General features: G+C 46.2%; 1 protein-coding gene across 2 annotated transcripts in view; it reads left to right on the top strand.

Annotated features, from left to right (window-relative positions):
- The window catches only part of SLCO3A1 (solute carrier organic anion transporter family member 3A1), a 321,290-nt gene that overhangs the window by 48,383 nt on the left and 245,836 nt on the right, over positions 1 to 27,071 (top strand). For both annotated transcript variants that reach the window (XM_007454893.1, XM_007454892.1), the window contains exon 2: positions 16,757 to 17,222. In XM_007454893.1, the coding sequence (XP_007454955.1) occupies positions 16,757 to 17,222 (466 nt within the window). The remainder of the gene's footprint in view (positions 1 to 16,756; positions 17,223 to 27,071) is intronic.

Below are 27,071 nucleotides of genomic sequence, written 5' to 3'. Positions count from 1 at the left end.
TGGTAACTTGTCATTTTTATTTGCATTTCCCTAAAGACTAATGATGCTGCGTATCTTTTCAAATGCTTATTAGGCATTTATATGTCTTCTTTGGTGGAATGTCTGTTTAAATTACTTGCCTATTTTTAAAATTGGATTGTTTGTCATTTTATTGTTGAGTTGTAACATTGGTAGAATGTGTCATTCAGATCTCTTTATTCTTACTGATTTTCTGTCTAGTTGTTTTATCAGTTATTGAGAGGGATATTAAGATCTCCAACTATTATAATTGAATTGTTTATTTCTCCTTTCATTTGTCAATTTCTTTTTCATTTATTTTGGGGCTCTGTTATCAGTTTAATGTGGTTGGGTTTACATCTGCCATTTTGTAATTTGTTTTATGTCTCATATCTTTTTGGTACCTTTGTTCCTTCTTTATTGCCTTCTTCTGTGTTAAATAGATTTGTTCTCATGTTTCATTTTATGTTTTGAATCATTTTCTTAGTGATTGCATCTACAATATGTATCACAGTTATAACAGTCTACTTCAGATTAGTACTAACTTAATTCATATTTTTTATAAATTTATTTATTCATCTTTTTATTTTTGGCTACATTGGATCTTCATTGCTGCACACAGGCTTTCTCTAGTTGTGGCAAGTGGGTGCTACTCTTTGTTGCAGTGTGTGGGCTTCTCATTGCGGTGGCTTCTCTTGTTGTGCCACACGGCTCTAGGCACGCAGGCTTCAGTAGTTGTGGCACATGGGCTCAGCAGTTGTGGCTCCTGGGCTCTAGAGTGCAGGCTCAGTAGTTGTGGCGCACGGGCCTAGTTGCTCCGGGGCATGTGAGATGTTCCTGGACCAGGGCTCGAACCCGTGTCCTCTGCATTGGCAGGTGGACTCCTAACCACTGTGCCACCAGGGAAGTCCCCTAACTTAATTCTTGTAAAATATGGAAACTTTGCTCTAATAAAGCTCCATTTCTCCCTCCTGCTTTGTGCCATTGCCACATATGTATTAGATCTATATATGTTATTAATTGAGCAATTCAGTTATTGTTTTATGCAATCCTGTGCCTTTTAAAGAAGTTAAGAGGGAAAATATATTTGTACAGCCTTCTGTATTTACTCACATATTTAATTTTCTTGGTACTCTTTATTTCTTAGTGTATATATTTCAGTTACTGTATGGTGTAATTTCCCTTCCACTTGAAGGAATTCCTTTAGTGTCCCTTGCAAGGAAAACCTGCTAGCAATGAATTCTTCCAGTCTTGTTTATCTAGGAATATCTTTATTTTGCCTTCAATTTCAAATAATAGTTGTGTTGGTTATGGTATTCTTGATTGATAGCTTTTTCTTTCAGTTCTTTAAATATACCATTCCACTGCTTTCTGACTTACCTTGTTTCCAATGAAAAGTCAGCTCTTAATCTTATTGAAGAGCCCTTGTATGTGATGAGTTTTTATTTTTCCTTGCTGCTTTGAAGGTCGTCTTTTGATTTTTTGCCTTTCAACATATAAGTGAACAGGTTATAATGTGTCTGGGCATGGATCTCTTTGCTTTTTTTCTACTTGGGGTTTGTGGAGCATCTTAAATCTATAGATTCATGTTTTTCCACTACATTTTGGATATTTTAGCCATTATTTCTTAAAATACTTTTTCTGCCCTTTTTCTCTCTTCTTTCCTTATGGGACTCCCATTATATGTATATTGGTGTACTTACTGGTGCCCCACAGGTATCTGAGGTTTTGTTCATTTTTCTTCTTGGCTCTTAAGATTGGTAATACATTAATTTATCTTTCAGTTCACCGATTGATTATTTCTTCTGACATCTCCCATCTGATATTGAGCCTCTCTAGTGAGTTTTTAATTTCAGTCATACTTTTCAACTTCAGAATTTCTAATTTTTTTGTTCTTGTTGTTGGTACAATAACTACATCTTTATTCTGATTCTGTATTCATTGGATTATTATCATATTATTTAAATTTTAAACATAGGTTTCTCTAGTGTTTTGAACATATTTATATTAGGTGCTTTGAGCCTTTGTCTGTTATGTCCAACATTGGGACCCACTTTGAGACAACTTCTGTTGTCTCCTTTTTTTCCCCTGAGAAAGGAAAGACCATGCTTTCCTGTTTGTTTTTTGCACAACTTAATTTTTTGTTGCAAATTGAGCATATTAGATAAGATACTCTAGCAACTCTGGATTCAGTTTTCTGTACACCTCCCCCCCACACTCCCACCTGAGATTTGCTATCACTGCTGTTTAATTACGTGCCTAGACTGAATCTGTGGAATGTGTCTCTCTCATGGTGTGTGGTCATGGATATCTTGACTCAGTTTTTTGTTTTTAATTCTTGTGTGTATATGTGTGTGTGTGTGTGTGTGTGTGTGTGTGTGTGTGTGTGTGTGTGTGTGTGTGTGTGTGTGTGTGTGTGTGTGTGTGTGTGTGTGTTTCATGTTTTAAATTCTTGTTTTTCTTTTTAAGCCTTTCTTCCTGGGGGTCACCTCTGTGTCTGCATAGTCAATGATTCGTCAGAGTTTGAGTTCAAATGCCTCAAGCACTAAGATTTTATTCAAACTTAAGGCAGCTTTTATGTCTTCCCAGCTTTTACTTTCTTCTGGGCCTTTTGGCATCTCCTTTGCCTATGTACGCAGGCTCACATTCAGGCAGGAATGAGTAGAGAAAGTGGACCCTCTCTGGTCTCTTTTCCACTTGTGCATGGCCTTACAGTCAGCCAGAGATCTGTGGGTAGCTTATCAAGGACCCTGTGGCTGATCTTCCTGTTACATTTCTGTATAGTCTGCCAGTCTGTTGCTTGCCCCAGCCAGCACCATGACCCCCGAGTAGCTGAAGTGGACTCCCCTGTTCATTTGCCATTGGGATTGCTATTCTTACCTACAACACCACGGAGTGTGGGGTTTTTCACATCCACTGCAAATCAAGTAGACTCCCTCCAGCCACAAGGCTGCTGGTTTGCAAGGCCAGCCCACCTGGTAGAGTAACTGTGCCAACCAACATGGAAGGGGCATGGGAGGGAGGGAAAGAACCCAGATCCCCACTGTTCTCACCAGAGGTTCAGAAGTTTTTCTTGAATAAATGCTCCTCAATCGGTTGTATGTTTTAGTCAATTTCCAGAGTCTTGAAATAGTTGTTTTCAACAATTTTGTCTAGTTTTGTCACTGTTCTTTGAGGAGAGAATTTGTCAAGTTACTCACACTGCTATTCTGTCCCCATTGTCTTTTCCCATCTTTTAGAGAGGAAAAATCATGTGGCAGGAAAACTCGTGTGTATTTAAAGGTATGGACTCTGACACCAGACCGCCTGGGCTTTAATTGGCACTGCCATTTACTACCTGGAAGAACTTGGGCAAATTGCTTAACCTCTGGGCCTCTGCTCTCTGTAAAATGGGGATAATAATAGTACCTACCTAATGGAGTTGTTGTGCCAATGAAATGGATTAATATACATAGAGTAATAGGAGCAGTGCTTGGCACACCGTAAGTGCTATAAAATGTTAGCTTTTGTTGTTACTTGAGGGAGGGCGGGGACTTCTCTAGGACTTTAGGTCCTATATCCTTGGCCTAGTACCTTGCATAGTCAGCCCCTCTGACCCTCAGATCATCTATACTAAGTGATGCTTGATGTGTAGAGGAAATGAGGGCAGTTCTCAGAGTGACTGCAGGTGTGAGGAGGAAAGACTGCATGGGACCCAAGGAACAGATGGCTTTGTGCCTTGTTGAGGCCAAATGTTGTTCAGTCTTTGTCTTGGGCTCATGTGTATTTGTCCTCCCAGCCCCAGGAACTGCCTAAAATGTTCAAGCGCTACTCATGTACCATATTGAGTTGGAGACCAGGTCTGCACAGTTGTGTTTCCAAGCAGTTAATTAGCACAGTTCCCACATTTCAGAAGTTTCCTTGCAGCACGCAGCTCCAGGAGTGGACAGAGCAGCTTGGCCATGCTGCTTATTTAGGTACTTGCACAAAGGGAAGGACCACTGGGGAGCTGCAGGAGGGTAGGAGAGCTTACGGTTGTGTTTACCAACTCAGGTTGCTGTGCGCCTGTGCAGAGCCATCGTGCCCGTGGGGAATTGGTATTGTTGCCTCCAGTGGACACAAGTGGGGTGAATGGAATACGGGCTGAGTTCAGTCCCCGCTCACCACTTGGTGGGTCACCTTTGAGCAGGACAGCTGTATGTAGTGACCTGGCGTAGCCACCATGAGCCCTACTCAGTGCTCAGGAGCAGGGCCACAGACATGATAAAACAACCCTTGCTCTCAAGGAGTTTCATCCTTCATGAGGGATGCTAGACAGGCCAAAATAATCATGGCCAGGGAGAAGGTGAAGGGTATTCTCGGAGGAGGTGTCATTTGAAATGCCTGCTGCTAGGTACATAGGGGTTTCTGAGGTGAGTGGCGTGGGAGGGATGGTATTTGCCCATTTGAGGGCCAGGGGATGAGAAAGATTCAGGCCAGTGTAGGAAAGTGCAAGGAGGGATTCTTGCAGGAGGCTGACCTAGAGGCAGAATGCGGCCAGATCTTGGTGGGTCAGGCAGTCCAAGCCAAGGAGCTTGGGCTTTTCTAGTTGGCAGTGGGCATCACTGGAGAGTTTTATGTAGAGAATTAACTGGGGATGGATTGAATAAGGTGAGACAGGAAAGAGGACAGCGGCCCATGCAAATGCACTTGGGGGAATTCAGGGAAGAGGGAGTGAGAATGGAGAATGTGGGGATCCCCCCCATGAGAATTGTACAGTGACTATAGAACCATCAGGTGTGACCTTGGAGAATCCTGGCCAAGAGAACGAGAGACAAGGAGGAGGAAAGGAGCATGGAGGGCAGCTAAGCCGTGCATGTCAGGAGGGAGGGATCGGCTATGTCAGAAATCAGGGAGACCCCGTGTGAGAAGGGCAGGAAAATAACACTCACATTTAAGATGTAGGAGCTCATGGGGAAGCTTTCTCAAGAGCAGCTTCCACGGCCCTAGGAGAGTCGGGAAGCCCCATTGCTCTGCATTGACTCGAGCGTGGGAAACTGAGCCTTCTACCTGGCAAACATGGAGTTTCTTTATGACCTTGATGGAAGGAAAGATGAATTCACGGCAGTGACCAGAAAGGTGATTTTAAGTTGTGGTTTTTAACATGGATGGGCATTGGTCAAGCTTGAGGATGGAATGGAGATGGAGCCAGTGGAGGGGGAAGAGACAGCAAAGAGGGCAACGTGGTGGAGGAAGGTCTTCAGGCGACAAAAAGGGATGCGTGGGCAGAGGGGGCTGTGCGGAACGGAAGGGGACAGCTCTGGGTGGAGCTGAAGTGGGTGCCCCGCAGTGCCTTCCCTCCCTTCCCCCGTCCTTCTCCGAGTAGGCTTCCACTTCTGAATCCAGCAGGAAGAGGTTCTGTTGTCACATCCACACTTGACGTCAGCTTCTCTAGTTCTTTGATCAGTTACAGGTACCCCTTTGGGTACTTAGTTTACGTATTGGTACAGCACTGTTAGCTCCTTGAACAAGGTCACATGCATCCAACAAGCAGGAGACTGTTTTACTCAGGGGGGAGTGAGACCAAGTAGTGCTGAGTACTTTTCTTCTAACATGGTCGGGGGGACAGAACTGGACTCAGCATCAGGAGGCATTGCTGTCACTTACAGGTGTGTGATCCTTGTCTAATTACCTCACTGCTCTGGGCTCCTGGGTCCTCCCAGTAAAATATGGGGAAGGGGCTAGATCATCCTCAACACCCACTTTGACAGTAACGTCTGTTGTTCCTGCGATCCATGACTGTGTGTCTTAGGTGAAGTTTGAGGGTGTTTTGTGCCTGAGATGCACTGAAATAACAGTGGAAGTATCCACAGTTGGATTTGAGCAGTGAGCTGGTGTGAGCAGGTCAGGGAAGATGAACTCTTAAGGTGTATGGCTGTTCCCTTCATTGCTCTGACACCAAAACTGGACTTTCTTAGTCTTCTGGAAGCTGTTTAATGCACGTGAGCGGGCACTGTTTTGTTCTGACCTCTGTCTGTCTTACACCTGGATGCACAAGCTTTGGCAACCATACTATTTTCTTCTCAGCTTATCTGGGTGATTCATTTCTAAGAGAGGATATAATTAGGTGGAAGTAGATGATCTTGGTACTTAGGACTTAACCCTACCTGTCTGGTGGTTTGCTCTTGAGGAATTATATATAATGGCTTTGTACACTGTCCTGGTAAAAGCAGTTTATATGTAGCATATACTCCTGTGGAATTACAAGTAAAATCGGGAGACCAGGAAGAAAAAGAAATGAAATGCTTAAGTGCAGCCCTGGCATCCCACACCATTATTGCTCTAGCATGGCTGCAGGCTTGAGTCAGAGGTTCCTGGGAAGCAAAGCAAAAAGGGAAATACAGCTATAATCATACTGTTTAATAGCCTTTGGTTGGGGGTAGCTGGCGGGGGAGGGGGTGGGGACGATGATAAAATTAGTTCCTAGGAAAAGCAGAGCTTTTTCTAGTACTTAATTAAAAACATTGCCCATATCAGCCTTAACCTAGTGTTTCTGAAAGTATATATATATTTCTCAAGGGAAGCACAGGATTTGAAAAAAGAAGGCTCCATAGTCAGGAGAGTTTCAGGAAATATATATCAATATTTTGATGGATGATGAACAATGAATATTATCATTTGGAAATCTCTCATAAGTCTTGTAGAGAAACCTGTTTATCTTTGTTCAACCCAGAATTTTCAAAATTATCTATGACTTCATAATGCTTTTCCTGCCTGCCTAGCTTCTAACACTAAGTTTTTTGTTTTTTTTAAGCAGCAAGTTTGCTGCTAGAGCCCATTAGCCTTTACCACCTGGGTCAGGGGAACCTCACCGAGGCAGGAAGCATATTGCTTGGTCACTCAGGTATGGGGTCTGTGGGACTGGGCTTCAGTCCTTGCCCCTCTGCTCACCAGCTGCGTGGCTGTCAGCGGGCTAGTCATCTTCTCCAGCCTCGGGTTTCTCATCTGTAAAACTGGATTATAATATGACCTACCTCTGGAATCATCGTGTAGAATAAATATGTCAATCGATGTAAAACCCTCAGGACCATCCCTGGATAAGTAACTAATACGTGTTCTTTTGCTTGTAAGGAATATTGTCCCCATTCCGGAGGGTACCCTGCCCTGACGCCACGTCGCTCCCACGTGACTGGGTACTAACTCTAGTGTTTCTTTGGGTACTGACTCTACTTTATTCTGGCAGAGAGCAGCTCTATCGGCCCTTTGTGATAATTGCCTATTTTCATAGTTGTCTTCTCTATTATACTATGAGCTGGTTAAGGACACCTGCAGCCCTGGAGTTAGAACTTGACATGGCTGCTCAATCTGGGGTTTCCAGTCCTTCTGACAGTGTAAGCCCGGCCCCTAGGGCATACAGAGAGTCTGATTCAGTGAAAACAGCTCTGCCTGGTGTGTGTGTGTGTGTGTGTATGTACATTGTTAGTGTGTTAGATGGAAATCTCTTAAGACTCTGGTCCTCTACATTTTTGTTGAATGCCGACGCAATCATTTAACTACTATTGTTCTTGAAGCTTCTCTAATAAAAGAGACCTGGCACCACATAAATTGTGAATTGAAAGAATGCTCTCAATTCCTGTGAAAGGTACTAAACGCAGACTATTAATAATAGGACTGATGCAAAAATTTCTAGTAGTGCCTTTACAGCTCAGTCACTGAGTGGAAGAAAATTCTATTATCTGTACCCAGCAGGGACGGAGAATCCTTGTTTTTCTATGATGGACCACTGAGCTATGGAGAAAAATCAATGACGAGATTCATAAGCAGGAAGAAAATTTAGAGATTTTTTTTTTTTAAAGAAGATCATAAAACTTTACACATTCTCTTAGAATTAAATGAACATAAGATTTCACTAAATATAAGGAATAATAATAATAAAAAAAGATGCCTCTGTTGTACTTTAGGGCTATTTAAGGAAGAGAGTAGAAGAGAAAAACTAAGAAACAGGTTTCAGAGGGGAAAATGGTCTGAGAAAGATGCAAATAATGCACAAGGATGCAGGAAATGACTGAGAAGAAGTCTCAGAGATGCAGACGAATGAGGCCTTTCTAAGGAAAGAGCGTCCAAGACTCTGACTCTCAGACAGCAGGCTGACCAGAGGGAACGATGGTCTCTTGTTAAAGACCCAGGTGCAGAGAGAGCTGGCAGGCTCTTGGGATACTGCTGCGAGGAAGGGTAAGGCCATGTTGCATATTCGCAACCCCAGGCATAACTGCAGTCACAGTGACAAGCATTGGACAGCACGTTTCCTCCTCATCGTGGCAAGCTTTGAGGGCAGAATCATCACCTCCGCGTTACAGATGAGAAAAGGGAGCTGCAGGCGTGTTAAATGTGTGGTTCGTGTGTGGCTCTCAAAATCCCTCATGTTTTCCTTCTGCCGCTCTTCTCACCCCTTTACACACACCAGTGCCTTTGGCATGGGCTGAAGGCCAGAGTCATATCTAAATCAGAGGTTCTCCATGTAATTCTTACTCTGCTTTTTAAGAAAAAATGGTCAATTTACACCCGTTTATTATGTGGTCATGAAATAGGCTAAATCATTCCATCAGAAATAAAGCGACATTGACTGTTTGTCTTCCCTGGCCAACCTGCGAGGCGGGTGGGCAGTCTGTTGGCCACCAGGGCAATTACAGGACTCATTGTTGTGTTGTCCTCTGTTACCTGGCTCTGCAAACCTCAGATCCTGGAATTCACAAATGAATGCCTCGTGCACGCCGTTTCCCCTGTGCCCTAAATGACTGGCTCCAAGGAGCTGCTGTTCAAGTGAAAAACAAAACCACAAAATGTGTGCCTCCCTCACCTGAAGCAATTGCTGCTGCTGCTGCTTCATCCTGGGGAGATGCTCTCTGGGCTTCTGTGGTTGGACCCCTTCCCGCCTTTGCTGCAAGACCACGTCCTGGCACATCAGGCAAGCAATTGAAATGGGCTTGCAACTTCCTTTCATGGGATTAAAAAACAAACTTGCATTGAAGTTGTGCCCGGAATGGCTTTTCCATGGCAGCAACAGGAGTGCTTTGCAAACTTGTTATAAATGGCCAGCATTGTTATTGCCAGACTCAGGAATAAGGCAATTTCCCGAACTGGATTGACGGAGAAGCGAGCAGGAGTTTGGCAATCTGTGGCCTGTGGCCAAATCCAGCCATGGCTTATTTTTTTTTTATTTTTATTTTTATTTTTTAAAGATTTAAAAAATTTTTTTGATGTGGACCATTTTTAAAGTCTTTATTGAATTTTGTTACAATATTGTTTCTGTTTTATGTTTTGGTGTTTTGGCCACGAGACATGTGGGATCTTAGCTCCTCGACCAGGGTTCGAACCTGACCAGGGATCGAACCCACACCCCCTGCATTGGAAGGCGGAGTCTTAACCACCGGACCACCAGGGAAGTCCCATGGCTTATTTTTGTTAATAAAGTTTTCTTGGAACACAGCTGTGGCCATCATTTACATACTGCTTACAGGTGCTGCTTTTGTGTTAGGATGACAGAGTTGGAGTTGCTGCAGAGACCAAGTGGCCCAGAAGCCGAAAATATTTACTGTCTGGCTCTTCACGGAAAAAGTGTGCTGATGCCTGTTCAGGAGCCCCAGTAAGGGGACCTCTGGGTCTTTCTTTAACTACAGTTTAATGTGAGGTCGACATCCACACTGTTTCTGCATCTGCTCCCAGCAGCACTGGGCCTCGCAGCTGGGCGAGTTGTTTGAAGGTACAGCTTCCTCCATGTTCACCGGGCGGCAGCCTGTTGGGCTGTGGTGTCCCGTGCCTCTCCGAGCAGAGGGGCTTTTAGATGCAGGTTCTCTGTACTCACGGGCTCTCCCCAGCCTCGCAGCTCCCTCAGCCCTCACACGGGCTCTGGATTGAGGCACGGCAGGCTCCCCAGAGTCTTTTTCAGCTCCAGTTTCCTTGACCCAGGCCTCCCATCAGCCGTGGCTCTGCTGCTCTTTACATCTGAGGCATCACACACAGGCACCCTTCTCTGTGGTTCTGCCAGTACGCCCCTACGGAAGCCTCGTTTCTCACCAGCTCTGCTGAAATAGTTGCCTGGGCAGTTTCTCCTCCCTCCACACTGCGCCACACCTGCCAGGATAGTGTTACTGAAGGATGGCTCCCCAAAGACCTCCAAATCAACCCTCAACCTAGTCTTTAAGGCCGTTTTATCTCCTCATGGCACTCTGAGGCCAAAAAGGTCTTCCTCCCTTTCCCCAGGGATGGTCTGAATTTTCCCTTTGCTGTTCCTCTCACCTCCCACTGGTCAGAATGGCCATCATCAAAAAATCCACAAACAATAAATGCTGGAGAGGGTGTGGAGAAAAGGGATCCCTCCTGCACTGTGGGTGGGAATGTAAATTGATACAGCCACTATGGAGAACAGTATGGAGGTTCCTTAAAAAACTAAAAACAGAACTACCATACGACCCAGCAATCGCACTCCTGGCAATATATCCGGAGAAAAACATGGTCTGAAAGCATACATGCACCCCAGTGTTCACTGCAGCACTGTTTACAATAGCCAAGACATGGAAGCAACCTAAATGTCCATCAACAGAGGAATGGATAAAGAAGATGTGGTACATACACACAACGGGATATCACTCAGCCATAAAAAAAGAATGAAATAATGCCATTTGCAGCAACGTGGATGGATCTAGAGATTGTCATATTGAGTGAAGTCAGACAGAGAAAGAAATATCATATGATATCACTTATATGTGGAACCTAAAAAGAAATGATACAAATGAGCTTATTTACGAAACAAAAACAGACTCACAGACTTGCAGAACCAACTTAGGGTTACCCGGAAGGGTGGGGAGGGGAAGGGTGGAGGGAAGGGATAGTTAGGGAGTTTGGGATTGACATGTACACACTGCTGTATTTAAAAAGGATAACCAACAAGGACCTACTGTATAGCACAGGGAACTCTGCTCAATGTTGGCAGCCTAGAGTTTGGGATTGACATGTACACACTGCTGTATTTAAAAAGGATAACCAACAAGGACCTACTGTATAGCACAGGGAACTCTGCTCAATGTTATGTGGCAGCCTAGGTGGGAGGGCAGTTTTGGGGGAGAATGGATACATGTTTGTGTATGGCTGAGTCACTTTGCTGTGCACCTGAAACTGTCACAACATTGTTAATCGGCTATATTCCAATATAAAATATATTTTAAAAAAATGTTGTGGTCCCACCCCCATGCCCATCTATTAAGATCTAGTTCATCCTTGGTGCATCCCAGATCGATTTTCCTCCGCATGCAGCCAAAGGTGTGTTCTCATTCCCTTGAGCCCCCTGCCACTTTACTGCATGACCCTGCATAGTAGCCTGTGCTGTTAGGACCCTTTCTTTCTGCTCTCCCCAGGTTGTGAACCCCCACAGGGCAGGGATTCTCTCTCAGCCGTAGTTATATTCCTTGCACCTCCCGCCAAGCAGGCTCTGTGTGGCATCGAATTGGAAGTCACACAGAGCATGCACGCCAGGGATGAGGATGGCTCTTTTAAGTGTACCTACTGTGCGCCAGCTGCTGAATCATGACCTCATGATGCATGTATTGTTATCCTCACCGCACAGGTGCAGAAACAGCTCAGAAAGATTGACATGGCCAAGCACTCTCAAAGCCAGATTTGAACTTGAGGCTCCGGTGCTCCAGCGCCACGTGGATAGGACCAGGGTGCAATGTTGTAACTACCCCTGCACACTCAGCCCCTGTGCAGGGGCTATACCAGGAGTCTCTGCACACACACACCTCTGCCTGCCTGTGTGTTAGAGTCACCTGGGAGCTTGGAAAATACTCATGCCCAGGCCCAGCTCTCACACATGATATCACAGTCCTGGTGGTGGTGGGCTGGGCATGGGGGGGGGCGGTGCTTGTGTGTTTTTCCAGGTGATTCTAGTCCAGTCCCCACCCCCCTGAGCCAGAATAAGAAAATAGACTGTGGGAAGGCTCACGAGGGCAATTCTGAGCTTCAGCTGCTGCTCCAAGAGGTTGGCTGCTTCTTCCGTGAGTCCCTGATAACCTTGGCCCTTTCAGAGGTGAGGAAAGGCCCATCTGTCCCTGGCTGTGGTCTCTGGGTGCCTCCTGTCTCACAGCATTTCTGCCAGCATGTCCGCAGCTCTCCCTTTTGGGCTGGGCCCCCATCTCGGCAGGTGACCAGAGTGTGCACCTCAGACTTCCTAAGAGGTGAGCCTCCCCCAGATGCCACCCAGCTTTCCCATAGGAGAAGAAGAGACTGGACGTGAATTGGAAAATGAGGGAGTGTTTTTAATTGGCATCTAATTAAAAAAAAAAAAAAGCTCTTTAATCTTGAGGGGAGACAGGTTTGTTGAGGATGGAGAGCCCAGTGGTGCAGTGGTTCTCAAAGTCTGGTCCCCAGATCAGCAGCATCCACATGCATCCACATCACGTGTGGGAGCTTATTAGAAATGTAAATTCCCAGACACGTCCCAGATGCACTGAATCAGAGACTCTGAGGTTGGGGGTCCAGCAGTCCGATACCCTCCAGGTGATTTTGCTGCCAGTAAAGGTTGAGAACCATAGCTCTCGATTGATGGTTGAGTGTGTGTGTGGACACCTGAAATGTCAGTGGTGTTCACCCCTCCCCATCTTGGCATCAGAGGCCCCTGGGGGGGTTTTATAAAACCTTGGACTCCTGGGCCTCATCTCAGGGATTGGGAATCTATATCTATATCTATGTCTCTCTCTCTCTCTCTCTCTCTCTCTATATATATATATATATATATATATAGAGAGAGAGAGAGAGAGAGAGAGAGAGAGATTTTTTGTGGTACGCGGGCCTCTCACTGTTGTGGCCTCTCCCGTTGCGTAGCACAGGCTCCGGACGTGCAGGCTCAGCGGCCATGGCTCACAGGCCCAGCTGCTGCGCGGCATGTGGGAATCTTCCTGGATCAGGGCACAAACCCGTGTCCCCGGCATCGGCAGGCGGACTCTCAACCACTGTGCCACCAGGGAAGCCCGAATCTATATTTTTAACAAGTGCTCCAGGAGATTCTGAAATGCAGGCGGGTTTTTCTGTTTTGTTTTGTTTTTGAATCGTGGTAGCAGAAACCTGATAAATATTGCATTCTTTTAATAATAACTTTGTATCTACTTGGTGCAAGGTGAGGACAGTTCCTCTTTTCTTTTCCTCCCGGAGTTGTGGCCCCTTCGTGTCTAATTATCAAGAAAGACATTTCCATCAGTCCTGTTGCCCATTAAGTACAGACAGCCGTTGCCCTTAGCAGGCATCTTCCTCATTGCTGGATTGTTCATTGCCACTTAAAAGCCACAAGTGGGTTTATGGCCTCATGCCTATTTAATTAGTCCAGCTTCTCCAAATTGTGTTTTAAGTGAGTGAAGACATTAGCCTCTGACCTAATTGATCCACAAAGCGTCTTTTCAGAATGTTTGTGTAGCTTAACTCTGGATCCAGAGAGGTGTCCCTGAGGCTTTCAAGAGGCCACGGGGTCAAGGAGGTAAGGACTGTACTACTCCTGTGACCCTTGTGGGTCGCTCTGCAAAGAGCAAGTTTGATTCAGGACAAGAATGGCAGGCACAGGCCCCTGCCCTCTCTAGAAGAGCAGATTCTTTTTGTTTTGCCCACAGCTGCCTCTCTCCTCACCATCCTTGTGTCATCATAAATGTCCACACCTGTGTGATATTTTATGACAGGGCACACCTGCTGGAACGGAGAGGCGGTCATGTTTCAGATCTGCCTAGTACGGATGTCATGAAGCCTTGTGACAGAAGTGAAATACGCCTTCTGCTCCATTTCTGCCCACCCTTCCTCCCACTGCCGTTGCCCTTTTACTCCTGAGGTGGAGGTCACCAGGCTGCAGACCTGCCGGCCTGCTCGAGGTGACTCTGGTGAACCCAGGGGACCCTGCTTACATGCGTCCAGTTCTGCATCTGGCTTCTTTTAGGCATCTCTCAAGTCCCGTCATCAAGGCCTGAGTGAACCTCCCAGGCCCCCCCGCAGCTCTCAGGCAGTCAGGCTGTCTGCCTTTGTTTTTCCATACCTGTTATATGCCTCTGTTAGAGCATTTATTCCATCGAGCTTGTTTGTGTTACGAAGGAAAGAAGGGACTAAATGAAACCTTTGTTTTCACTCGCCCAGACCTTTCAGAAGGATCTCTGGGAGTGTTTGAAAGCCATTTTAATGAGACCAGGACTCGCTAAACTTCTTTTCTCGACAATGGCCAGTACTTGGTGCTTGAAAAATAATTAACTAGGGCTGCATGAGTTGTGAGCTGGCCTTGACTTGGTTAGAAGCACAATGGAAACAGGAATCAGAATCGGAACGCCGGCGATCGAGGGCAACACAGACGTCCCATCCTTGGTCATGAACAGGGACCTGCACCAGTGTTGAATACTGCCCTGCAGAGTTCACCCCCAGGCCCAGTGCTGACAGAAAGGCTGCAGTAGTTTGTGTTGTTGTGTTAGCGCTGTGCTAACCCACATAGAATCACCTGGGGGGGCTTTAACAACATCCCAGCACCCAGGTTGCCCTGGCTTAGAAACTCACGGAGGGACCAGGCATCTGAAATTTGTAATGCTTTCCCAAGTGCATCCAATCTGAAGGTAGCATTGAAAACCCCTGGGTTAAAGGAGTCTGTTTAAATGTGTGGGGTTGAAATGAGGCTACGGGAATTACTGGGCTAGTGTCTTTTTCTATAATAAAGGTAAATAGAATAGAGGCATGCTAATCAGCACAGGTGTGTGAATGTGTGTATGTGTGTGTGGACATTGCAGAGAGGCTGTGGGTGCAGGGATGCTGACACCAGTGCCCATATTTATACATTTGGAGGAAGGCTAGATCCCCTGACTCTTCTTACTTTCCTTAGCAGCACATGCCCAGTCACTCAGCAGAGGCAGCCAAATCTCCCCAAAAATATGATGCTGCCTCTATGACGCATCTCAGATTTTCCTGTTCATTTCCATTGCCACGGTACTGACCCTTTCTTCTTCCTTCTCTCAATAATAGTCCAGCCTTTTTCTCTGCTGGCATTCGCTCCTGCATTCTTCCACTCGATCCATTCTCCACACTCTGACCATACCCGAGTCACTCTCATGTTTTTAGAGCCTTTGCTGTTCCCCATACCCAAGGATAAATGGCGATCATCGTTATGGATAGCCCTTACCTAGCATTTATACATACGTGTGTTTACGCCTGGCACCAGCTCTAAGAGGTAGCACTCATACCTGTTTTACAGATGGGACAGTGAAAGCATGGGGTGACTTGCCCAAGGTCACACAGTCACAATGGCCCCAGGCTTCCTGACCCCAGAGCTTTGGTTCTGCACCCCTCAGCTTCCCCACCTCTCTCGATGCTCTCTGGCCATGTAGGGTAAGGCTGCTCTGTGCTAACAGACTTTTCCTACGTTATGGTTATGTCTAATCTTCGCATCCATCCTGCTGGATGGCATTATTATTCCTATTTCACGGAAATCAGGGCTTGAAGAGGTTAAGTTCACTTGACCAAAGTCACAGAGCTAATTAAGGAAATAACAGGTGTGCAGTTCAAACCAGTTGCTCCTCCCTCCAGGCTCTGCATTCTCTCCACCACACTGCTGGGGGGATTGTCTGATTCCTTTAGGGTGGCCTCTGTAGCTTCTTATAGTCTGTTGCCAACCTGTCTTTTCACTACGTGCGTTCCATTCCATTATGAAATCATGCCACCCAACGTTTGCTCGCCCTGTTCCTTTTGCCTGGAGTGTTCTTCCCTGCCCAACTAGGACTCCTACGACAGGAGTCTTGCTGTCTTGCTGATAATACCCTGCGTGGAACCTGCAAGCAGCAGGACAGGGAGGCCATTTGCATTTTCTCTCCACCTCAAGGAGCCTTAAAATGATGCAGCTCCTCTTGACCCTCCTACTGTGATTTTGCATCATGAATGTAACATGTAACCAACATACGTGTCTACCTTTCTGCTAGGTGGCATCTTTGAGGCCAGGTGTCATCCCTTCCTCCTGTTTCTGTCTTTTGTGTCTAGGGCATTGTGAAGCCAACAGCAGATGTTCAGTAGATATTTGTTAAACAGGGGAAGGGCAGACAAGGATGCAAAGGTGGGGAAAGTCATCAAACTATACCACCTGAGGGACCTCGGTGGGGCTAGAGTGCACAGAACAGTCAGGGATTCAGGGATGTCTTTACCTCTAGGGAAATGTCCACTGTTTGGAAATTTCCAGAAGGAAGTGAAGAGCTAATGATTATCCTAATGAGCTAATCTAGCTTGTCCATTTTGCTCCCCTCCCAGGTTTTTGTTTCCTTGTGTTTTTATTTTATTCAATATGCTTTGCTAATAACCTCCTGGTAAAAAGCCCGTGGACCCTATATCCTCCAGCATGGACTTCATAAATAAGATGTAGTTGGGAGAGAGCCTGTGAAAGCTGTGGACTTCAGGACTTTCACAGGACTCATGAGCCTTAAATGGTGGCGGCCGTGGGGATGCAGAGGTCGTTCTTATGCAGTGAGGCAGAATCTTTCAGAACGGAAACAGATGCCAAGGAAAGCTCTTCCCCGATGGAAGTTAATTCTTTAACCATGAAGTTAGGGTTATCATACTAAGTAAACGGTTTTTGGACTCTTAAGGTTTAAATCACTTGGCACAGCTGGTAGAAACAAAACAAAACAAAACAAAAAAAACTGCGAGGCGGGAGGATCCGGGATGGGCAGGTGTGCTGCGTGACGGGAAGGGGGCCTCCCGGGTGGTTTCCATCAGCACTGGCGTTGAGATTGCATTTTGCACCCCACAGGTGAGCGTCCTTACCACCCTGGAGCGGAGGTTCAACCTCCAGAGCGCCGACGTGGGCGTGATCGCCAGCAGCTTCGAGATCGGGAACCTGGCGCTCATCCTCTTCGTGAGCTACTTTGGGGCGCGCGGGCACAGGCCACGCCTCATCGGCTGCGGAGGCATCGTCATGGCCCTGGGCGCGCTGCTGTCGGCGCTGCCTGAGTTCCTGACCCACCAGTACAAGTACGAGGCGGGCGAGATCCGCTGGGGTGCCGAGGGCCGCGATGTCTGCGCCGCCAACGGCTCGGGCGGGGACCAGGGGCCCGACCCGGACCTCATCTGCCGCAGTCGGACCGCCACCAACATGATGTACTTGCTGCTCATTGGGGCCCAGGTGCTCCTGGGCATCGGTGCTACCCCCGTGCAGCCCCTGGGCGTCTCCTACATCGACGACCACGTGCGGAGGAAGGACTCCTCGCTCTACATAGGTAAGGAGCTGCCCCAGAGCCAGGGGTGCTGTTCCCTTTTGCTTGATTCTGTGTCAGTAACCAGGGCATGTTAACAGAAGAAGGAAACGTGGGCCTCTGAAGTTCTAATTTTCCCAGAGCACTGGTTCTCAGACTTGGCTACACATCTCGGGTGTTTTGGAAAATGCTGATGTCTGAGTTGCACCTCCAGAAATTACGGGGTAGTTGGTCTGGGGTGCATCCTGGGCAGGTAGTGTTTAAAAAGCTCCCCAGGTGATTCCAATGTGCAGCAGAGTTTGACCTCTGCTGTGCTAGAGCCTCAATAAACCTTGAGTGGGAAGCCATGGTCAGGGGAAGTTTTATGTTTATTTATCTGCCTTTTTGTGTGTGTTTGGACTTTGGGCTATTCGGCATTAGCCACCGAGGAATACTTGGGGATCTACACATTGGAGACTCTGTTTTTAATCATCAAAATGATCTCCTGGTCCTTGTCCTATTGCAGCTCAAAGAGAAAGGGGATTGCATGCCCAGCATTTGGTATTATTAAAAGTTGGTAACTTTCCGTAATTTTTTTTTTTTTTTCTGTCACGGGGTATGCACTGGAACTGCATATTTGGGAAGAAATAAGGTACATGTGAACTTTGAAAAAATGTTTTGTGCTCTAATGATTTCTGCTATTTTGTACTGGGAGGGTGGGAGCCATTTGCAGGTGTTGGGTTAAGAAACATCCAAGTGGTGAATTACACTTACAGCAAACGTGGCTCCTTAGTCCCTGCTTCTAGGCACTGCTGCGTGGTCATTTGTAGGGTGAGGGCTGGCCTGCCGAGCATCTCCATTTCTTGTTTACCAAGTTTAATTTTGCCTCCCACAAGCTGTTGGATTGTATGACATGACCCCAGTCACTGGGTGCTAAGCTCTGAAAAAATTATATCCACCCACGGAAGCTTTGTGCTTCCCCAAAGCTGTGTGCCTTGGAGTATAAAGTTAATTATAATATGAAGTTTAGGTTAAAATAGAATTTGATAAGAATTTTTCAAAAAGCTTCCTATCTGCCAGGTTTCCACCATACGCTGCTCAAGCTTTCTGAGACAGGAGGGTTCAGAACAGCTACACACCTGAATGCTAATTTTCCTCTGTGACTTTCTGTCCCAACTGTGGTGTAGATGACTTTGTTGAATAAATATGTGGTATGTCTCAGCCCTCTGTGAACAGGCTCTAGGAAAGAAAGGTGGAGAATATGTATCTCCCCATCCAAGGGATGAAGCACACAGTAGAAGAGAAGATTGCTCAGGCTGAAGATGGCTATAGTCGCTTCTCCCTGTGGTTAGGGGTTTCCATAATTGTGTGTGAAGGTGGGCACAGTGGGGAGAGGGGTCTAAGGAAATCCTTTACATTTTGATGCTTTTAAGGCTTCAGTGAAAGCCCCTCCTCGTGAGTCTGTTGCAGACCAGGACACGGGCCACAGCATGTAGCCAAAACAGTCTCCGCAGGTCCATCTGGGCCATTGGTCTCTGACCTGACCGATATCACTCTAGGACCCTAGGACAGATATTTTTTGGTAGCAGTAACAGCAAGTAGATAAATCAGGGCACATGGAAGGAAATGGGGAGTGAAAAGCTGAGTTCTTGTCTCTGATGGGAAATCCAGTAGAAAAGTGTCTCCCCAGAATGCCTCCCGGAGTCACACCAGTGGTAAATCACCTCTGCTTGGGGGCCCCTGCCTGGAGCATCAGGCTCAGAGCCCTCTTCAGAAGTCTGCCCTGATGAGTTAGGCTGTGGTATTTCCTGGCACTGGATGAGGCCTGGGCTGTCGGTTCAAAGCTTTAGGATGTGGACTCATTTTGGTTTTGTGGGAGGTGGAGGCTTGGGCCACAGGGCTGACCATACCAGGCACAGGCCCTTCTCTCTTTCTGAGACCTTGTTTCTGGGATTTACAGTGAGTCTTTGGTAGGAGGAAAGTCTCAACCAAGTTTCTAATCGGGCATCCTTTTCCACTATGATAGTTCAACATTCACAGAGTTGGGAGTGTCTTTTTGTGTGGTGTGGGGGCATCTTGGTGGCATCTGGCCAAATTCCAAAACATGACAGTACAGGACTGTGGAGATGGCCTTCCTGAGTGCTTCTGAACTTGTTTCCTGGGTCTGTGTTTACGGGGAGCAACAGAGAGCAAGCTTTCTGCACAGATCGGCCTCGGTAGGTGGCCTTTTATTCCATGCATAGTTTGAATTCTCCAGGAACAATTTAAAAAGACCATGCATATGCAGAGCATAACTGGTTCAGTCATTTATTGTACAGGTCATAAAAAGTGCTTGTGATCATGAGACTATTTTAGCATTTATCTCCTCTAATAGGGAGCTAGTTTCTGAAGCCACTTAATTTGGCTTCGGGAAGTATCTGGGGGAGCCTGCTGAATGGGATTGGTATGACTTATGACCTCTTAACTCCCTGCAAGAGAAAGACAGTCTGAAGGGACTGGTGCTGGGACTGTGGGTGTTGATGGTATCCATTCGGGTGGAGTAGCATGTGTGCCCCTTGGTTCCAGCTCTTGCAGAGCTGGTAAGAGAGAGAGGCCCATAGCTAGCCATCTGATCATATGCCTGACATGGGAGTGTAAACTGGAGATTGAAAGGTTTCTAAATCTTGCACGTGTGAAGCACAGGTTGTTCACAGCTGCTCCTTTCCTGTGGGTGTAAGCAGGGAAGGGGATGATAACCATGCAGCACCCTGGCCACAGGCCACTGGTGACAAGCCCTGCCCCTGGGTCACCAGCTGGGTGCCTTCGGCACAACTATAGCCATGTCCTAGACGCCCTACAGCTAGGGGGAAAGGGAAACATTCCATATTAAATCAAGCTGATATTTTCCACCCAAGTGACTGTTTGCTTCAGCCTCTTGTGGCTGAGTCACTGCCAAACTCCTGGATTCCCTGATGGTCATTCACAAGGGGCTTCTCCTGCTGGCACTGTTCTCTGGCCATTCCTGCCCAGCCTGGGGAGGGAGCCAGGGGAGCTCATTACCAGGGGACAAAACTCACGCAGCTCTGCTGGCAGGCTTTTCAGGACCACACAATGTGGAGCCAAGCCTCACAGCATGGCTGGACGGTGACCCGTGGGTGGCACGTGGCGTTCCTTCTTCCCAGAGAGACTGATGGAGCAGAGTGGCAGTGGGAACCGTTTGATATGGTGGCGTGAGTGGGGTCCACCAATCGACCCTCTGGGAATTACTTGTGCTGTTAACCCATGTTGTGACCTTCCATGAGCTCAGTTTTCTTAGCTGCCCTGTTTCTCTGAGTTCAAAGCACAGCCCGTTGTATTGTAGGCAAGAGTAAGTAGGCTAATGTAATGGACTCGCTGGGTCCTTTCATTAGATTGCTATGGCAGTTGGTTGGTGCCTTGTTTTGTCTTTTTTTTTTTTTCCTTTGGGGAGGAAAAACCTCCAAATGAGAGTGGTAAGGATTTAAAAAAAAATAACTTTATTTCTAGTTAAAAAGTATTATATGTTCACTGTTGACAACTTTGGAAGTATAGAAAAAGGATCATTGAAGAATAATTACCCTTAGCTTTATGCTTATATAAAATCCTTTTTTCTGCATTGGTATGCTTTTCTACACACAAAAAAACTGTGTTTATAATAAATAATGTTTTGCTACTGTATTCCTCTCTTAATATTTCATGAACATTTCCCCAGGTCACTAAATATTCTTCGATGGCATTCTTTCTGCATACGAATATTCCCTTGTGGATCTATACTGTAATATTTAATGCCCTCTCTCGTTGGACATGGGTTTGTTTTTCCTATTTTACTGTTATAGACGAAGCAGACAGGTGATCTGTGCTTCTGAAAGGTTAAGTAACTTGTCTAAGATAATGAATGGGGCTGAGCCCCGGGTATGAGAGTGATGTTTTTTCCAGGTACATCTTGGATCTGTGACAAGGCTGGGGTGGGTGGGGCTGGGTGCAGAGGGCTGGTGGATACTCCAGGGGGTCAGGTGCAAGTAGGGGCATTCTGCAAGACAGCCTGAATTCTTTGGGAAATAGATAGCAGAGGAGTCAGGAAGGTGAGAAGATAGCCGTGTGTCTCAAATCCAAGGGGAGAGGTGTGATGGGAATGGAGAACGGGTGTGAAGGCAGAATAGAGAGTTGGGAGGAGAAAGAAGCGGGGGGCCTGGCTAACAGTTCACGTCGGGGTTCTGGAAGGAGGTTGTGCCCCTGTTTCATGGTGCTTTAAGTAGAGATCACAAATTAGAGCTGGTGGATTCCGTGTTCTGCTCACCTCTCACCAGAACTGAGGACAACATACCCTCACTTTGCTGTTCCTATCATGTGGAATCTTGATAGCCATTAGGAAATTGCCCTTATGTTGTGTTGGAAATCTGTCTTCTCACAACTTTGCACACACCGTCTCTGGTTCTGCCCTCTCGGTCAACTCTGAGAAATTGTGATCCCTCTTCCACGTTTGGTAACTCCACAGCTGGCTGAACACCAGCCTCTCATGGGCAGGGAAGGTCACCTAAAATTTGACTCTTCTGTGCTGGGACCTCCGTTCCTTACTTGATGCAGTTTCCTGCCACACTCAGCCACCGTTTCCCTCTTTACGAGGGATGCTAAGGCTGGAGGGCTTGTTACTAGGGGACAAAAACAGGTGAATGGGGCATGCAGGATTTGGGTACTGTATTGCTTTGCTAGGGCTGCCATAACATAACACCACAGACTGAGTGAGTTAAACAATGGAAATTTATTTTCTCACAGTTATGGAGGCTGGAAGGCCAAGATCAAGGTATCAGAGTTGGCTTCCTCTGAGGCCTCTTTCCTTGGCTTGCAGATGGTGCCTTTTCCTCCTGTGTCTTCACATGGGCTTCCTTCTGTGTGCACATATCGCTGGTGTCTCTTTGTGTGTCCTGATTTCCTCCTTTTATAAGGACACCAGTCAGAGTGGATTAGAGTCCACCCATATGATCTTATTTAACCTCAGCTACCTCTTTAAGGCTCTATTTCCAAATAAGTCACATGCTGAGGTACTGGGGGTTAGGGCTTATATATATGAATTTTGGGGGCGGGGGGGGGACATGATTCAGCCCATAACAGGTACCAAGAGGACCAGTACCAAACAAGCTGAGACTCCTGCCTCTTTTGTCCTAACTTTTCAATAAGGAACTTCATTGTCATGTTTGTTTGTTTTTTCCAAATACTCAAGGAATTATCTGAGGATGTAGTTTTTTAAAATGTTTTATTTGGGCACAATTGTAGAATCACAAGTTGTTGCAAAATACAGGGAAGTTCCCTGTACCCCTCATCCATTTTCCCCCAGTGGTAACATCTTGCATCACTGTAGTACAGTATCAAAACCGGGCAGTGGGGCTTCCCTGGTGGCACAGTGGTTAAGAATCCTCCTGCCAATGCAGGGGACACGGGTTCGAGCCCTGGTCCAGGAAGATCCCACATGCCGTGGAGCAACTAAGCCCATGCGCCACAGCTACTGAGCCTGTGCTCTAGAGCCCACGAGCCACAGCTACTGAAGCCCGCATGCCTACAGCCCACACTCTGTAATAAGAGAAGCCACCACAATGAGAAGTCCGTGCACCACAGCAAAGAGTAGCCCCCGCTAGCCCTAACTAGAGAAAGCCTGCGTGAAGCAACAAAGACCCAATGCAGCCAAAAATAAAAAAACAAATTAAAACCAAAAAACAAACAAAAAAACGGGCAATGAACATGGGTACAATTCATGGGGTTTATTCAGATTTTATCCATTTTATGTGCACTCATTTGTGTGTTTCTGTGTGTGTATAGTTCTGTGCAGTTTTATTACATGTGGATGATGATGTTTTAAAAATGCAGAATGGGATCAAGGTGAAAGCAGATTGTGTTGAGTCGTGTGAGTGTTTGGCAGACAGATATACAGGTGATACCAACACACACGTGCATACACACACACGGGAAGATATGGAGACAGAGAGGAGGCTGTAGGTAGAGCAGGGGCCAACTAGAAGGGGATTCTTTGAGGAGGGCTTCTGCCTTCCCCAGAGTGGAGTCCTCGCAGGGTACCCAAATACACAGAGCAATTCCTCCAAGTCGGGAGGCACGTACATTAGACATGAATGTGTCACACTTTTCTTTGTTTATCACTTCTGTTGAAACCCAGTGGAGACCTCCACATTCCGGTTAATGATGCAAAGAGAATTATTCTCAGATTTCATCTGCCAAATGTTTGTTTAGCACAAAGGTCACTAATACCAGGCAGCAACCAAACAGAACTAAATTTCTCTTCAGAGCCGTGGGAGCCCAGAGTTATTTTGTTTCTGATGAGTTTTTATTTTAACTTGACATTGGGGAAAAAATGTGTTTTAACTCTCCAAAGAGTGTGGGCTGGGTATGGATCAAATACACTGTGACTGCAGTTCATCTGAAAAAATAATTAAAAAGCCATCCCTCCTGGGAGCAAGCACAGCTCATTATATTCTTGCAACTTCATTGATATTGAAATTTCCCTTGTTAATTTCTTCCTTTTTTTTTTTTTTTTTTTTGTGTGTAAATAAATGAGGCTGTAAAACGTCAATTTGTTTTGTCTGGGTTCCAGTCCCTCGCCCCAGCGGCTGGTCACATGCCATTTTCAGTGTGTTTTAGCAACTTGCTAGGAGACATGCGTGTGGCTCTTATCTGGCACTTCCATATTGCCGGGGCTGGTGGATGTTTCTTATTCATTTTCAGCCACTCATAATTCATGCCCCTTGATTCATGGAATCACTGCTGTGCTCACTGCCTCGGTGACCTTGGGCAAGACTCTGAGCTTGGGCTCTGGAGTGTGACAGTCTTGAGATTCAAATCCTAGCTCCTCCACAGACCTGCCCAGGATTTCGGACATGTTTTCAGTTGACCTGAGCCTGTTTCCTTATCAGTAAAATGAGCCTGGAATCTACCAAGCGAGGCTTTGCCCGGACATTAGGTATCACGTTGTGGTGGAGGTCAATAAACGCTGTCCTGTTCATCTTTGTGGTCGTATCAACTCCATTTCCAAATGTAGAAACGGAGGCAGGAATAAGCGATTGACTTAGTTAAATACACGGGCAGGTCTTTTGACAAGAGTGGTTGGATCTTGATTTTCAGCCTGTGATGCTGTCCATCCAGTAGATCTGAGAAGAGCAACCTCTTCCATCCTGAATTAGATCAGCAGGGCTCTTATTTGCCTGCACACCCCTTCCTGCGGCTCATGTCAAAGTACAGAAAGTGCTAGAGCTGTCCCAAGCAGCAGGCGATCTGGTTTGTATTAAGTCGGAGGCACCCCACAGTATGGCCATTGCCCCAGTGGGATATATTTATTGGCTTTCTGGGTTCCAGCACATTGCTTCTTAATTTGCTTCTTAATATTAGTTCAGTTTTTGAGAGAATGTATTCTCGTTTTAGTAAAATTGGGAAAAACAAAAACAGAATAAGAAAACATAAATAATTTGTAAGCAGACACCTATAGAAAATTATTGTCAATGTTTAGGTATATTTCATTCCAGCCTTTTTTGTTTGTACTTACTTTCACCTAGTTAAGAACATACTTTAGGTAAACCTGCTTTTTATCAATGATAAACCTTTCTGTGTATCATAAACAGTAAACATCATTTTAGATGACTGCATACTGTTTTGTCAATCTAGAAAATCTGGAATGAGTTCATTGGGCGTTTAGGTGATGGAGATTTTTGTGACTGTAGCCTCATCCACATTTACTAAAGCTCACGTTAGTTTGGATAGATTCAGTGGCAGCTGGAAACCAGCCTATTGGCTTTGCTGTGGCTTTTTCCAGAAGATAAATGAAGGGCGTCATGAAAAGAGGCTTTCGGCCGGGCTGTGAGCCTTGGTGCCCTCGTTTTGCGGCCCTTTCCCACATCTGCTCAGGGTAGCAATCCTAAGTCCTGCCAGGCCTCAGCTAGCAAATGAGGAAAGCAGGCTTTGTGGAGGCTGGGAAACCAAAGGGCCTTGCCATGTCCTCAGCCATTGTTGCCCTGTGGGAACTCAAAGTCAGTCTTGCCACATCTTCTGATTTTTAAGAGAGACTGGAAATGTATATTTTTCAAGTGGAGTGAATTGCCTTCTTGCAATTGTCTCCTAAACCCTCCGTGGCTCAACGATCACAGAAGCCAGCTTGAGCACATCAGTACCTTGCTCTTTGACAGTGCTTTGCGCCAGACCATCAATTTCAGATGGCATTTGCCTTTTGAGTAGCGAATAAATTAAATAAGAAAGGAATAAAGGAGGGAAGGAAAGCAGTTGCCCATCATGAATGCCACAACCAGAATAAGTAGTGTTATCTGCTGTGATTCTGAATGATACGCATTTGCTTGGGGAAGGGGGTAGGGCTCTTTCCCAAACTCTGGGCACAGTGGCAGCAATGAGTGGAGGACCACTGCTGAGCCGGCCTCCCAGTGTGCTGTCCTGGCTGAGGCTTTGCTCCTGCCTCATAAGAATGGGAACTGCAGGATGGAAAAGAAAGGAAACCATTTCTCCCAGCTAAGCATGGGGGGGCAGAGGAAGAAGAATCCTCCTGAGGGTTCCCTGAAGGGAGCATGGGAATGCGGAAGCTGATACCATTTGGAGCTGATTGAGGCCTGTGGATGTTTACTGTGTGTGAGAGAGCATCTTTGCTCAGGGATTTTAGAACACAGCATCATAACGTGTGATGGGAAGAAAGACCAGAGGCCCAGGCTGACCTAGAGAAGATTCGTGGGGAAGGTGAACATGCATGTGAGGGAATTTTCCTTCCATAAGCTCCTCTAAGTCTACTGTTCGTTACTTCCTTACTACCAGCCCTTTACTGCACCTGACTAGTGAAAGCACACCCATTCTATTTTTCTTTTCAACTGTAACGCAAGTATTATGCTTAAATGAAAGATTTTGAGGTATTTTCCTGAATAGCATGCAACCTTTCTTTCTTCAGTTATTTCTAGACTATTTATTTCTCCTTTCTTACAATAGTATATTGGCTTTACTTCCTTTTTTCGTTTCACCCACAGGAAGCTTTCTGTGAGAGGAGACACCATGAAGGGCTTGGTTTCTGCAGAGGATTGTGACTTGTTATTGTTAGATTAGGGATCACTATAGGTGGATGTCTTTCCTCTTCAGTGGGAAGTGAGTTCTTCATTGCTAGAGAATTCTTTGGTGTTAAAATGCCTCACGTAAGAGTCTTTTTTGTGGATGTTTGCTTTTGTCTGCCCAGAACCTCATTGTTTTCATTGGGAAACTGCCTCTCCCCATCCCAGGTGGTTCTTGTGGGCTGCAGAGATGATCATGTGGTCCAGGCATGGCCAATCATGACACAGAGAAAGGCTGTGGTCTGCAGTGAATGGCCCAAGGAGTGAGACAACCAGAGTCCTCCATGAGGTGTGAAAAATGGACTGGAGGGCTGGGGCACGGAGAGAGAGATCACTTTCTCTTCTAGGACTGCTAGCTCTAACACCTCTGAACGCCCGCAGATTCCGGTGTCCATCTTGTTTTCACATGCAATAAACTTGATCTAGGAATGAAGACAGCAAAGGAAAGTAGACCAGGGGGAAAGAGAGGGCAAGAGGGCTCCCTGGATCCAGCTATGCCTGAAGCTTGCATCCCAATTAGCATTCCCCTTAGAATCCCCTTGAGCACATAAATTATCCTTTCCAGGATTTTCAGTCAAATGTTGTGGATTAGGATCCTGCCTAATGAGGCTTAAATGTCCAGTCATGTCATGTCAGAGTTGGACTGGATTGCTTTCCTCTTGAGCTTTGACCAGGCACCTTCCAACAAGGATGAGTGTTTCTGTCCGCATGTAAGGCAGGCGTCTAATGGTCAAAACACTAGCTTGTTCATAATATCAAGGTATTCTAAAGAACCAATCAACTCATGGCCCTATATAGCCAA

This window comes from Lipotes vexillifer, unplaced genomic scaffold, assembly GCF_000442215.2.
Source record: "Lipotes vexillifer unplaced genomic scaffold, Lipotes_vexillifer_v1.1 scaffold600, whole genome shotgun sequence".
NCBI lineage: Eukaryota > Metazoa > Chordata > Mammalia > Artiodactyla > Lipotidae > Lipotes > Lipotes vexillifer.
Note: the sequence above shows the minus strand (reverse complement) of the source record. Positions and strands in the feature narration are given on the sequence as shown.